We start from the raw sequence: 14,171 nt of genomic DNA, 5'->3' as shown, positions 1-14,171 counted from the left end.
ATACCAGCCATCTCCAAACCTCGAAGCTAACGGAAGAGGCAAGGAATAGATATCTACATTATGCTGATACGAACCAACTACGTTTTCATCCCCTTCCCGAGCCGCGCGGTCCACCCTCGTATCTTTCTGGCCCACCCCCTCGGTTCGTCTCTCCCTTCCACCCACGCCCTAACCTTAATCTTGCCAACTGCGATATGTAAGAGTCTCCAACTTTCTATGCGAGGAGAAAAGTCCTTCCCAAGCAAACTGATCCCAAAAATTCCCTGGTTGCTGGTCTAATTTCCGACGAAATATATGTGGTTACACTAACCCCTTGCACTATAATTAGAGTCAAACTCGCGACGAAATCTGGTCATAAGAATAAGTATATGTATTTTTAGGACTCTGTTGGAGAAATTAACCCTCGTTCGTCTCTTCTTTCTCGAGTTTAATTCGTCTTTTGAAAATAAACAATTTGAACCCGTAACCCAGAAGCAACGTAAAATGTTGCGAACTGAGGGAAGTGTTAAAAAAGTAGGAAACGTCGAAGCTTAACCCTTTGCACTCGAATGGCGACTCTGAGGCGCCAGTAAAAATTGCTACACCATTATTCAAAACAGTTTTAATATTATTAAAAATTCGTCTGTTTTCTATAAATTGTGAAAAGCTCAACTGTTACATGAGAAAACTGGTTAAATTTCATGTGCACAATTTAAAAAAGATTACACAGAATAAAAATGATCTGGTTTGAAAGAAATGACTTTGATTTTCGAATTAAAATTGCTTTGAGTGCAAAGGGTTAAAGATGAAAAATATGTACAAGGCAGAAAGATGGCTTCCCATGGATTTCCGTGTATTCTATGCATGCTGGGCCGGTCAGAAGGACGCGAGGCCAGCTGTCGTTCACTTTCACCTATCGAGTTATGGCCGTTTTCCTTTTTTTTTCGCCGGTAACGAAGGTGGTACACGTCGTCGGTGCCAAGATTGCGAGTGAATCGATACGAGAGGTGGATGCACGGCGAGAACGAGAGAGGAGAGACACGTGGAGAGAGGGTAGGGGAGGTCGCGAGGGTGGTTTTTGAGGGAGATGTTTCGTTCGTAGGCAGTAGGTTTCCACCACCCCCGGTCGGCCAGAAGTCCCGCAGCATAATCTCCATCCCTCTGGCCCGTCTCTTTCGCATCCCCCACCCCCTCCTCTCTCTCTCGCTTTATCCCCCTTCCTCCAACCCCCCTCACAACGCACAAGGGGGTGAAACTCGCTCATCCTCTGTTCTATGAACGTGGCCCTCCACCCATCTCCGGTGTAAAACCCCCGGTGCCGTGACGTAAATGCCAGAGAAATGGGCTGGAGGGGCTGCGAGAACGTGGCGTGGCCAGTGACGCGTGTGCACGCAGGAAAACTCTTCTTATTTATATGCTCCACGCTGCCATGGCGAATCGATATTTCGCGTGAGTTCGTTCGCCGAAAAAAAAGGAAGGAAGAGGGTCACCCCCGCGTGCCACCGGGCAAGGCCAACGATTTCCTTTTCCGCCCTCGACGAGCCCGTTTTCTTGCTATCACCTACCTTGCTGTCATTGTAGCTGCTCCATCGGTGACGTGTGCTAATTTTTCGTGCCACCTTACGCAATTGTTTAGAGGGGAAACTTCAACTCAGTTTCTTGCCTTCAGCGTATCCCATTTTATTGTTAACATTTTTACAATGACTGATTGAAAGTGAGCAGTGTAAAATAGCGAGATAATTTTAACACCCTTTTAACAGTTCTCGAAAATATTATTACATTGTAAGTAACGAAAAATCAAACAAGTCGACATTGAAATTTTACACCCTCTATTAGTTCTGTTCAGAACTCTCTCCTCTCGCTGTTATTAATGTGTTTAAAACATCAGATTGAAAAGATAGAAGTTATAGTAAAGTCGTTATCCCCATGTTGTTTTTTTGAATATCTGTCCAGCGATAACTCCAGAATGAATGGACCTATCAGAACGCGCCTCTCTACATCTTGTAGGGGATACTCCGCTGCTGATACAATTTCCAAAATTTTTCAGATTTCTTTATTGTCAACTGCCATTGTTACAAAAAACTTGTTGATTTAATTTGTAATCAGCGCCACAGTGGAGTTGAATCGGCCCTCCTCGTCGTCCGAGTTGCGTTTAATCTAGCAGAGTAGAATGTAGAAGTTTAGGAATTCGCGTCAATGGCATTGAACTATGTTTCCGTTCGTCGGATAAAAGATTGAATGCAATCGCTCGCATGAAGTAACGAAGAAAGAAGGAGCTCTCCGACGTAGAGGAGGTGGCTACGATCGAAAACGGCGTTCAACTAATTTGTTCCGAACAAACGAAGGCACGCGGGCGCGCCGTTGAAACGAGGACTCCTCGAGAGGGAAACAAGATGTCAGACGAGAAAGAGAAATTCTTTCCTGGGTAGCCGGGCGATGCGATGCACGGGAAACCCCTCGAAGGCGTATCGTGAACGAGACAGCCGATAATTTGTTTTGGGCCTGTTCTTTTTCCCTCTCGCAATAGGGGTAGTACACGGAGAGAAAGAAAGAGAGAGAGAGAGAGATGCGAGCGAACTTTGAATTGTTACGGAATCGAGTGTCGCATTCGCTGACTGCCGACAATTTCGAAGTTTTAATTTGAGTTTGAGGATTCATTAGAGACATTATGCTCCGCCCGGCAAACTTCCAAGCAGCCACGCGAACGCTGCCCCCTCCCTATCCCCTCTCGTCGGTCGTCCGAAGTCACCCAAAACAGCTCTCTCTCTTCTTTCTCTCCGATGCTCCCACACCACTCGGAGAGGGGCACAGATCGAATAATTCCGGAGTCGCGAATCGTGTCCCTTTTTTCCATTATCTGAAAGCAACTTTTTCCTCAATGGCAAACGAAAGGGGTCGGCCGACAATAACAGGCGTGATTGTGCGACACAAGGTCCGCCGATGTCCGCGATTCCCTGGGATTTCAGGTCGGCCTGCTCGAACCTCGCGATTTACAAGCCCGCGAGGTCCCTCGCGAGGCAAAATTGTAAGGGCACGCCTTAGTATGCATTTATAGTGGAGCAGCGAGGTGAGCTGTGCGGTGAAAAAAAAGAAAAACAATGAAAATACATGTGTACTTTTTCTTTAGTATGTGTCGAAATGTTGTCACGAATGTTGGTTTCTTTTCACCGCGCCGCTAACATCGATGCTCGCCGCTCCACTATAAATGCACCCTTACAGATATTAATCAAGTATCCTCTCAGTCTTCCTTCATCGAGCAGATCCTAACCAAATTCGCTATACTCACCGCAAGATCGCCAGAATTCGTTTGTAAGTCCGTCTAAATAATTCTGTTTTCTATTTCGGGGAGACGTGGCACTCAAAGTGAAACGTTTGCCCCTGAAGCCCACAGCATGATCTCCGAATCGAGTAGAATCCCGGAACGTGGGTGCAACGTTCCGGCAGGACCAAACAAAACAAGCATGTCCTTGGTCCGGCCGCGCTCGTCCTCGTTCTATTTAATAATTCAGTAAATCGCGTCTCGGGGCATTGTGGTAACTTTCACTGTTCCGCGGCACGCGTGTACGCATGTTTGTCCGGGGCCCGGTCGGCAAAAAGAGAATGATTACCTCTCAGTCGTGACTCCTCTGCTCGGCGGTGAACCGCGCGAGTAATTTTCCGCAGGAAATTTACCGCGGTACATCATTACCTGGTGCAGTCTCCCCTGTTCGTGTCTACGTTCACAAAGAACCAGAATGCGACGGAGCAAAGAAAGGAAGAAAGCCCGAAGGAGAGGGGTTGGCGAGGGGTGACGGGGAGGGAATGGAAGAGGGAAGGAGAGGGGGGTTTGTACCTCCTGCTCCCCTTTTTTCTCTGCCTCTGTGTCCTCCGCTTCCCCCGTTTTCCATCTCGCTCGATCGCACCCCTGCGCCCCTCCGCGTCCCCTTCCTCGCGAAAAGTAAAAGAACGTCGTTAGCCCGCGCATCGCACCGGTTTGCCTTCCATCCTCCCCTCCCCGCGGCCCCCGCAAAAGCCAACGGAGCGGGGAGGGGGTGGTCGGCGATGGGCGTTGGTTGCCGAGGGGTCGACGTCGACTTCCACCCCCTCCACACCCCCCCTTCGCCCGACGGTTTCCCCTCAGATAGTCTCCTTTCCCCCGCACCACGCTTCCACGGTCTCATCGTGCAGCTCTCTGCATCGTTCACCCCTTCCACCCTCTCGCAGAGCCCCTCCATCCCCCCTTCCTCCCTCGTGTTCGGCATAGAGGGTGGCGGAGGGGTGGGATTGTGTATTCCAGATAAACCACCCTCCTCGTCGACGGCGCGCTGCCACGTGTGCGCCGACCATTTTGCTGAAACATAATGTAACTCGGAACGATGTTAAAATATGGCGCGGCCTCGGAATTACACGCACCCCCGCGTGTATTAGAGCCGCCGCGATCCACTCTCTCCAACTCCCTCGCGCACACCCATCCACCACACCCGCGAGAGACTCGCTCTTATCGGCAATGGATTCTGGCAGGTTCACTTCGCGCGATTGAGTAGCAAACAAAATGGAAAGAAAATGAAAACCACCCGCAGACTCGCCCCTTTGTCCAAGAAAATCCGCGTGTCTCGTTCCTTTCTCGCTGCGGGGTTTATGCGATTTTCTGATTTCGGGATCAACCCTTCACCGGACGCGGTGCTTTTGAAAATACTTTTTTGTTTTCTCAGTGTCCTCGCGGATGTCGATTTCTTCGGAACTGTAGAAATTATTTACAAATTAAACTGTTTGATAGATTGCATATGACGAGTGGAGGTTTGAAAACAAATTTTTAATGTTTTTCGTGCGTTTAAAATATCTTTGTATACTTGAAAGTGTCGAAAATTGCTGAAATATTGATTGCTTCTTCTATTTTATCTCCATATGTACATATATCATTTAAAAAATATAATATTCCGTTAAAATAATGGCAGTCTAATTATTTTGTATCTAGGCGATTCACTTATGTTTTCTGGATGAAAGGTTGCTTTAAAAACCCTTAAAAATACAACTAAAAATATTGCATTTAATTATGTTCGACACTGCTCATATCAACGAAAGAACGTCACATAAAAATTGCAATAACGAGCAAACGCAGTACGAAGATGTAACGATGCAAAAATATACAATCTCCATTCCTTAATTGTTTAGGGGACCCAACGTCTCCATCCATGGCGAAACAGAACAAACGCGCTCTTAAAGAGGAAAGACTTTTAGCAGACCGCGTTGTAGCACCTAGCTCTGTTGTTTCTTGCCGTAGCGACGGAGTTCAAGCTCGTTAATTTTCGATAATTCCGGTTAGAAGGTTCCCAGAGAGGTCACGATTAAATTCTAGCAGCGGCACATGCTCGAATCACGCTTATCTGCCTCCGTGTGTCTCGCGTGACGACGCGTTGGAGTGAAAAACCGTGATGGTTGTCATTGAATATTTATAACGAGATCGCGTTACTTTTGCAACGAATCTCGCTCGGGAAACTCGTTCCGCGGGAACTCTATTACAACGTTCCCGTTTATTTATGTACCATTAAAACTTATAGCGGAACTTCTCGTTTCGTACTTCGACCATGTAAAAACTGTCGGAAGTTCATTTTGCGACATTATGAAATTACTTGTCCGGTCTCTCTTCCCCGCGAAATGTCGTGGGTATCCATAGGAATGAGCTTGGAATATATAGAAATCGCTAAAGAAACTTTATTGCACCGACAAACGCCTCGAGCACATTTTCCATTAACTGTTAAATAGTCTAGTTAACTTTACAGTCGTTTCGATAAAGCACTTTGCAAGCACACCGATAGATACACTGGATTTTATAAATAATTTCGTGGAAATTTAGTTGCCAGACACTGACCGATTGTTGTTGAGAATTTGTTGTTTAATATAGATATAGAATTGTTCGCGACACGTCACTCGCGAGCCTCGTCGAATAAGCGGCGAGGGAATGTACCGAGCGGTCAGTCGTTTTGCGAGCTACTGGCCACTCGCAGTTGCATCCACTGCACGAGATGCATTCACGCACACATGGAATCATCTCGTCACATACTGCACCAACGGGAACGAGGGAATCTGCATGACGGAGCAAACGCTCGCTCGTAATTCGATTTCGCGAATTATTCCCACCGTCCGAACAGCTGCGCCCTGTTTTTCTTTCGAATTTCCCTCCGATTCGCAATCCGCGGAACCCGTCATTTTGAACTCCGTAATCAGCCCTGAATTATCTATGGCCCAAAAAATTCGAACGATATTTTTATTTAAAAGATGAAACGGTACCTTTACACACAAAAACAACCGTTTCGTTTGTAGAATTCAGCACTTGAGTCTATAGTTACGAATGCCATCATAATTCTACATATTGCTGGAGAAAAAATGCAGTTTCTGCACGTTCAAAAAATAATTACACATCAGACCAATGAATAGAATTGTTATTAACCCCTTGCGGTATTTTAACGAGCCAGACTCGTCATGAAGATTTTTACAAAGTCTAAGAAATATATGAATGTTATGCGTTTCTCTTATTAGATGAAATAAAATTTGATTCGTTTGTAATCAATATTTAAGCATTAAAATAAATATAGACATAGAAAAAATATCAATTTTCTTTTCCCTTCCACGACATTTTTGGGGACAAAGACGTTTTAATCACCGTAAAGAAAATGTTACGGCAGGGGGTTAATAGACTGCATATTTTTGATAGTCAGAATGAGCAAACGTGAAATTTAAAATTGTGAGAAGATATTAGATAAATTGTTTACAGAGTACAAAAAGATTGCAACTGTTGTGAAAGTAAAGCAAATGTTTTAGTGCATCGAGTCACTGACACTTAATCGACTAATGTACGCACAGCGTACGGGGTTGTTTCGAACGATTTACGCGGTAGTTAGATCACTTTTGTTCTTTTGAGACCGCGCAGGAAGGATATCGTATCGCGTGAGGACGATTTTTTTCGACTGAAACGCGTTGTAGTGGCGTAGCAACTAGCAAGCTTCACCCTTTGCTTCTTGTCTGCATAATTTTTCGCGCGACCCACCCCACCCTCCACCCCATGGATCTCCAGGGTCGGAACAAAGAGCTCGAATAAATACAAATAGCACTTTCGAACAACGGCCAACGAGGTCTCCGCCTATCCCGTTGTCTATGAGCGTCCCGTTCTCATTCTTCCATCTTTTTTATTTGCCATTCATTTTCTCTCGCCGATGCGATGCTGCGTGCACGACCCTTCATGCGATTCACCTAGACATTTTTCGAGAGAGGAAGAAGGATAGTCGCATGGATCCCCATGGCATAATTGGCTTTCTGCAGGCGTATCGATATTGCATTATGCCTGCTGATTAGCATACTTGCCTCTCTGAAGATCTCTTTCGTCACGCGCATAATCGTCAGGTATGCCCGAGGAAGGGTTCCAGGCGACTTTTTCAACAGGATGCGTGACTTGGCCCTTCTGGAAGCTGCTAGCTAGCCAAAAAATACGGTTTTGCAAAAATATATCGAGTTTATAGTGCTGGCTTCTAACTGTGTGCGAAAATTAGCGGAATGTAATTAAAATTCCATTTGGAAACTTATGGAATTAGATGATCTGCTGAGATATGCAGTTCAGAGATTTTTAATAGCAATATTTATTGGTTCTGATGCCATTCTTTAAGGTAAATACTCGAATTTTCTTGTTGTGGTTGGTCAGATCGTCTTCTTCACTTTGAATTTTCATTAACAAATTCATATATTATGGTTTAAAGTCCTGAGGTGGTTTATTAGATCGCCTCTCGCGTACATAAAGTGAAAAGTTTCTATTTTAAAATGTGGTTATTGCTTGAAAAATTCATTTAAAATTAGAGACTTTTTTCAGTGGAATTATTTTTTGCGTTAAACACCGGTTTTTAAGAGACTGGTTTAAGTTTTCCTACCGTGACTGCCGCGAGATTGTTAACGTGCTATAAATTACGGGTAAAAAGGAGCGTTTTTAATATACCGTTTTTAATCTCGACAGTTCGTTGGCTGTCGCATTTTGTTGTTTTCTTATCGCTTTTGTTTTTTCTTCTCTCGCGTTTATTGTATTTCTCCCTTATGCAAATCAGATGCGGGATTACGATGCCGGGGACGGTTGTGCTTTTGCCAGCCAGGCCTGGTTTTGAATAATTCCGCTAGAACTCAATGTCACGGTGTCACCTGGGTGAATGAAATCCGAACAGCCGTGGGAGAGACCGGAACGTTTCAAATTATATGCAGCTTGCGATAGAAAACAATATTCTTAACCATCTTTATAATTAAACATTTGCTTCGGATAATTAATTTCTCGCGAATCTCATTAGTTCATCGATTCCCGTAAATTAGTACTTGCATTAGTAAATCGATAATTTAATACTATCTTTTTCCACTTAATAGTATCAAAATTCCACTTCAAACCCTATTTAAACCTTGAAAAAACGCAACTAGAAACTCCAGTTTTTTTTATATGTAGTAAAAATTATGTAATTGATTATGTTCAAAATTTATTAGGATTCACTAAACAGTTACAGAGCAAAAAAGTTACAAACTGTTACAAAACGTCAAATAGATCGTGTTGTCTCTCACTAGCATGGAAACGCGACAAGCGTAGACCACTGAACATAGCTACAGAGGGTACAGTATTCGCAAAAGTTTAATGCAAAATATACTCATGAGGATTTCGAATTTCTTGTACTTTTGTCTCCCATTGTACCTCCAGAACATCCTTAAATATCAGATCGCTACTCTGCGGACCGAATATTCAGGCACGTCATCTTCTTTTGAAATTTTTCAAGCAATGCAACATAGAGCTATACACTAAATACGCTATGCCCTGTTGTACTTATACTATCAACGCACAAATGTAAAATATCATATCAACCTAATGTACATTAGACCTTATGTTAACTCCAATGTATAGTTTTATAACTCCCTTTAGAGCGTAATAAAAAAAAAACAAACAATAAGCGTTTGAAGTGCTCCAAGGAAAATGATAACAATGTCTGTGATTACCTCGGATCGTTGGTTTCTGGGTTAGCAGGTCCGCGGCGCGGTTCTCGTTAGGTGCGAACAATGAGTGTAATTTAATGAATATTAATACGCGTGTTGCTCGGGCGAACGGTGGTGTGCCGGTTATCCCAAGGGCCTTGAAGCGTTTGCCATAGTTTGCCACGGGCATCTCGAGTCTCCCGACCGGAAGTTAATTTCGTACGAATAGGAGAGAGCTCGCCGCTTGTGTCGAGTGGTTGGCAGAAAGGTGGAGGGGGGTTGGGCTCTCGGGGTTCCGTGTTCGTCAATGAATTTGCGAAAAGTACGGGTATGTATACCGGCCGCGTCGTAAAGTTTTCAGCGGGTCGAAGGTCGTGCCCGTGTTTAATTTGAGGTCAATGGTGCTCGAGGGAGACTTAAAACTCGGGCGAAACGATGGGTCTGTTGACCCCCAAGATTTTTTACTCCCCGGGCCGGGTGAAATCGGACCACCCTGTCATTAGCATACAAAAGTCTGGCTCCGCCGTTCGAGAGGCTCGCGCCGTGGTTAACGACAGTCATTACGTGAGGTTGGCAGCTCGTAAACTCTTCTTGCGGCTCCTTTAAATCTCGTTCCTCCCTCGCGACCGCATTTCCGCATTCACCTTGTCCATTTCACGTTGATTCGACGCCGTTATCGCCCGTTGCCACCGTACAACCCCTTAAACGCGACTCTCTATCATCGCCTAACTGCGGAATGACTCATTCCCGCCAACTATTAGCCGCACATGAAACAAACGAGCCCGACAAGACTTCAGTTTTCCCGCTAATTGATCCGCGACACCGAAAACCACCCCTAATTGTACGTCAACACAATTTTCTTAAGATTCTACTATCCCGATGAACTAATTCCTTTCTCCATAATATTTTTCAGCTTTGTCACAAAATGAATGGTAAAACAAGGGGTTGAATGATGGGTTAGAATAACTTACGGCTTCGTTGTGACACAAACTATATAAATTAGAAGATTGAAGAGAAGGAGTCAGAGAAAAATGATTGTAACGTGCAATAAGGGATGGTTATTGAGATATACGTCTAAGATAATTCCACAAAAAGAATTATTAGAGAAAAATAATTACAATAAACGCAGAAATTCTCTAATGGGATGAACAGAAGACCATTCTCCCTCAGTGACAGCGCATAGAGGCTGTCAGTGGGAGAGAAGTCTCACCAGGAAACGCCAGTATTCTCCAGAAGAAGGAAGACGTCTTTTTTCCAAGTCTGTTCAAATTTTTTGTCTTTGCCGGCTGAAAGGGTTGTGAAGCGAGCAACGGAAGGGGCAAAGGAAGCAAGGAGGAAGTCGAGGGAGACGGAAACAAGAGAAGTAGGAAGCGAGAGAGAAAGAAAGAGAGCGAGCTAACGATCGCCCGGGTAAGACGTGTGGGAAACTAGCCCTACGGTATGCAAATAGCCGACTGCCTGGAACGAGGAACCGTCTAGGGGCGCAGGGGTGCAAAAAAAAAAAAACGCTAACCTTCAGGTTGGCATTGTGCTCAGTCCTTATAATGGACCAGTGGCACCGATCTTATGTAAATCGCCGCTTTGATCAAAGACAAGCCAGTTTCCTTCTTCCTCCTCGGTCGCCCGATCATCTGATGTATTCCATCGATTCGATGCACTGCTCACAACTCGGACTTTTCGCCTTATCCCTCTCTTCGACGAGTGTAATTCATCCCCTAATTGGCTCTTCAGATTCGTCGGACTCGAAGACGAAAACTGTAGTGTTCGTTGACATGTCCTGATCATTTCGACGCCTCTGATGTAAACTGATAGACGCTATAGTCTTTGGCGAGGCTTTGGGATAATTAAGAGGAACGAGGTCTGAAAATATTAAAGAATTGTAATGGTGTCAACGAAATAGGAATGTTAAGGAATCATGAAAGTTCCAAGGAACGCAGCAAGGTTGAATGAAAAGTCTAAAGAAATTGGAATCATTCTTATGCGAATATTAAAAAAATCTTTATTGGAGCCCATACATTTTATTTCGAAGGGAGAGGATATTTATTATGTTGGAAAGTAGGATTAGAATGTTTCCTCCTGTTGGTACGTCAACTTAACGTCTATGTCGCCTAATCGCTGACGAAGCTCCTCGAGGACGCCTATTTGTATCAGATCGACGTCTTCCGGTGGACAATACTCATCTTCGCTCGACCTGAAGCAACAAAATTGAAACAAATTGTACCCCCTGATGTTTTACGTAATTATCTTCTTACTAAACATTTAGATCCAATTAGGTCAGCCATACTTAATCTTTTTTGTATTACAAACATATGAATAAACAAATAAACACGACTTTCGTGTGGCTATAGCCTAAAATTTTAGGTTGTCAGACGTTTAATTCGGTAATTGATAATTTCGATTGTTCGACGGGTCGTATTGTCGACAGTAGAGTAGTTTGAAACTGTCGTTTTCGAAGGGTTGATAGCAGAGTCTATTATTTAGCCATGGAAAACGAGGATTCGAATAATCGAGGGGTTGATAAGGCGTAATCCGTGGACGTAACGAGTTTTAGTGATCATTAAGGGGTAAATTTGATTTCATCGTCGGCGGTTGACTTTTTGCTTTTCTTCGGAGAGCCTGGAAAGCTGCAAGAGAACCTCGGTGCAGTCCAGAGGCGACATCCGGCAGCGTTTTCGCGTCTTCGCCGGAAGCGAGGCGTGCCGGAGCAGAGAGGAGCGGATTGCGAGGGATTGGAAGTGGGCCGAACACGATGAAATCGATTTTTTTTCTCGCACAGCCGGAATTCCGAATAGCGCTTCCCTAATTTCATCGCGAGATGGCGCCAACTCAACCGTTTACGGCTAGCGTTGCCATTTTCGCCCACGCGATCTTGTTGTTAAACAACATATTTGACATCTTCAATAGCTTATCATTTTTTCTTTTGTCTAGTCTCTCTTTGTAGCACTTAACAGACGTTCTAGAATTTAGATTCAACTATCTTCTCCAAGACTTTGTTCATTTATTTCTTAATTGTTGGTGGCTAATTTATAGTTATTTGCGCTGTAAATGTTAATTATATTAAATTGTGAAGAACGTCTGACTAGCGGGAGTTAATGAATGCAATAGAAATCTTTTCGAGAATTTATGAACCCTCTAATATTGATTGGACATACACACTTCCTGCAACAAATTAATAAACAGCAAATTCATCTATGAAAAATGCAAAGAACCGAATACATCGAAGACAGATAAATTATTCCAATGGTTCTCGTTGTTCTCCCAGCCAAGCCGGTTTCCCACGAATAGCTTTAAATAAATAAATAGCAATAAATAACAGCAGCCCGGCTCGTGCATTAATATAAACAAGAGTTTCCAGCCTGATAATTAACAGTTCATAAAATTGCGAGCATCGTCATAAAATATTGAGAGGACAGGACATTTTGTGGAAAACGAGATTTAAGTATTTATCCGGAAGAATCCATAAAGGGGACGAATGTTTCCTGCGGAACGAGCTCTCGCCGTGGCCAGCATCCCCCACGCGTAATTCATAAATTTTACAATTCTCCTGGTGTACGCGGCCGTGTATGGGGATGTTTATTACGGGGTCGCAGAAATTGAGAAACGGATTACCACGTCTCGCCTTAATCATCCGGCCAACTAGAGCGTGGCAGGAAGATAAAGGAGTAATTAGTACCTATCTGTCGCAGGACATCGAAGACAGAGACATCTGACAACGACCGCCGAAAGCTTGGTCTGTTTGATTTTGTGCACCCCTGACGGAGGCCACCCCTTACCCACATAGAAGGTGGGGCTTGATGGTACCTGAGCCTCCATGAACCCACCCCTCGCCCGGCCCAACCATGCCTCCCTTATGGTCCTCCCTTTTTCTCGATTTTCAACCCCCCTAGCATCTTTGGCCGCGCCATCTGCGACTCTCTAACCCCGTGCTTCCGAAGGAAATGGAGAAGCCTCCGTTTAACATACATCGAGAACTTTTCTTTCGCTTATTTATGAAGGTTAATCGCCCCGCGATTATCAGTGGACTGCGGACTTTCATAGAAAATGAAACTTTCCCACCATTGACTTCGAGGAACAGGAATCAGGCATTCGTTCATTTTTTAAAATAATTTTGCTAAATTGAAACTGAAATTGTTTTAATTTTTCTACTGTTGTATGGTTCACCTTCCGAATTTCCTCGTAAAGTCATAAAATCTAATTACTAGACTGCGGATTTCACTTTTCTCATAAAGAACTAAAACTTTAGTCTAATTACTAGACTGTGAATCTTTATGCAAAATAAAAATATTCTGCATCGATTGTTGGAAGCTGTAGTTAAATAATATAACAATATTCTTGAATTTTTTTACATTTCTCACTGTTTTATATTTCATCCAGTTAATTTCTTCATAAATGCATGAAAATCCGCAGTCTATTAAAAGACTGCGAATGTGGTGCATTTGTAGATTACGGTTTGTTAATTTTAAACGATGTGCTCTATTCAGCGCTTTAAATATCATTGAAAATTATTTCAATATTTTTTATCTTACCTGGCGATGGTTACAATTGTTGGCGGGCTGGGTAGAGCAGCCAGAAACGCTCTGAAAGTTCCCGTAATCAAACGATCAAGATCTGTACGCGAAGTGACGTGATGGGGCAAGTCGGTGTCATCTCTGGTGCATCCTGCATCGTGTATGATCTTCCAGTCGATGTCCGTCTGCTTGCAAACTTTTGTCAACTCGCGGTGTATGAGTTGCACTGCCTCGAATCTGAAAATAAAATATCAGTTTATATTAATACACATTTAACATATTTATAAATGATAATGGGGTGTTGCGTTTGACCAGTTCATTGAGAAACTCGCAACAATTGGTGATTTCAGTGTGATTAATAGACTGCGGACTTCTATGCATTTATGACGAAGTTAGCTGGGAGAAATATAAACCAGTAAACGATGAGAATGTATTGTCGTTTTCAGTACAACAAAATTATTAAGGGATGAAATCAGTTTTTATTTTATTCCTGCTTCTCTCGCAATCAATGCGGAACATTTTTATTTTACGTAAAGATCCGTAGCCCAGTGATTAAAGTGTTAAAACAAAGCACGCCTATTAGGACGCAGAGCTCGCAAAGTGGGCATAAATACGAAAAAACGTGGGAATCGCGGAAGATTTCGCGAAGGTGTTTCACTTTCGAGAGCAGGGTAACGACGCGACCGGCAAGGTTGCCGCGTAAAATTCGTTAAAGTGTCG

The 14,171-nt window shown here is 43.7% G+C and overlaps 1 protein-coding gene across 2 annotated transcripts in view; it reads right to left on the bottom strand.

Annotated features, from left to right (window-relative positions):
• Positions 1-10,899: 10,899 nt before the first annotated feature.
• Mesr6 (misexpression suppressor of ras 6) overlaps positions 10,900-14,171 on the bottom strand; it is a 764,580-nt gene continuing 761,308 nt past the window's right edge. The window contains exons 6-7 of one of the 2 annotated variants that reach the window (XM_076423801.1): positions 13,470-13,688; positions 10,900-11,134 (exon numbers count right to left, since the gene is read on the bottom strand). In XM_076423801.1, the coding sequence (XP_076279916.1) occupies positions 11,005-11,134; positions 13,470-13,688 (349 nt within the window). In that variant the 3' untranslated portion in view covers positions 10,900-11,004. The remainder of the gene's footprint in view (positions 11,135-13,469; positions 13,689-14,171) is intronic. The other variant, XM_076423800.1, reaches the window with a different exon arrangement.

This window comes from Lasioglossum baleicum, chromosome 5, assembly GCF_051020765.1.
Source record: "Lasioglossum baleicum chromosome 5, iyLasBale1, whole genome shotgun sequence".
NCBI classification, from domain to species: domain Eukaryota; kingdom Metazoa; phylum Arthropoda; class Insecta; order Hymenoptera; family Halictidae; genus Lasioglossum; species Lasioglossum baleicum.
This window is presented reverse-complemented; position numbering and strand designations above follow the sequence as displayed.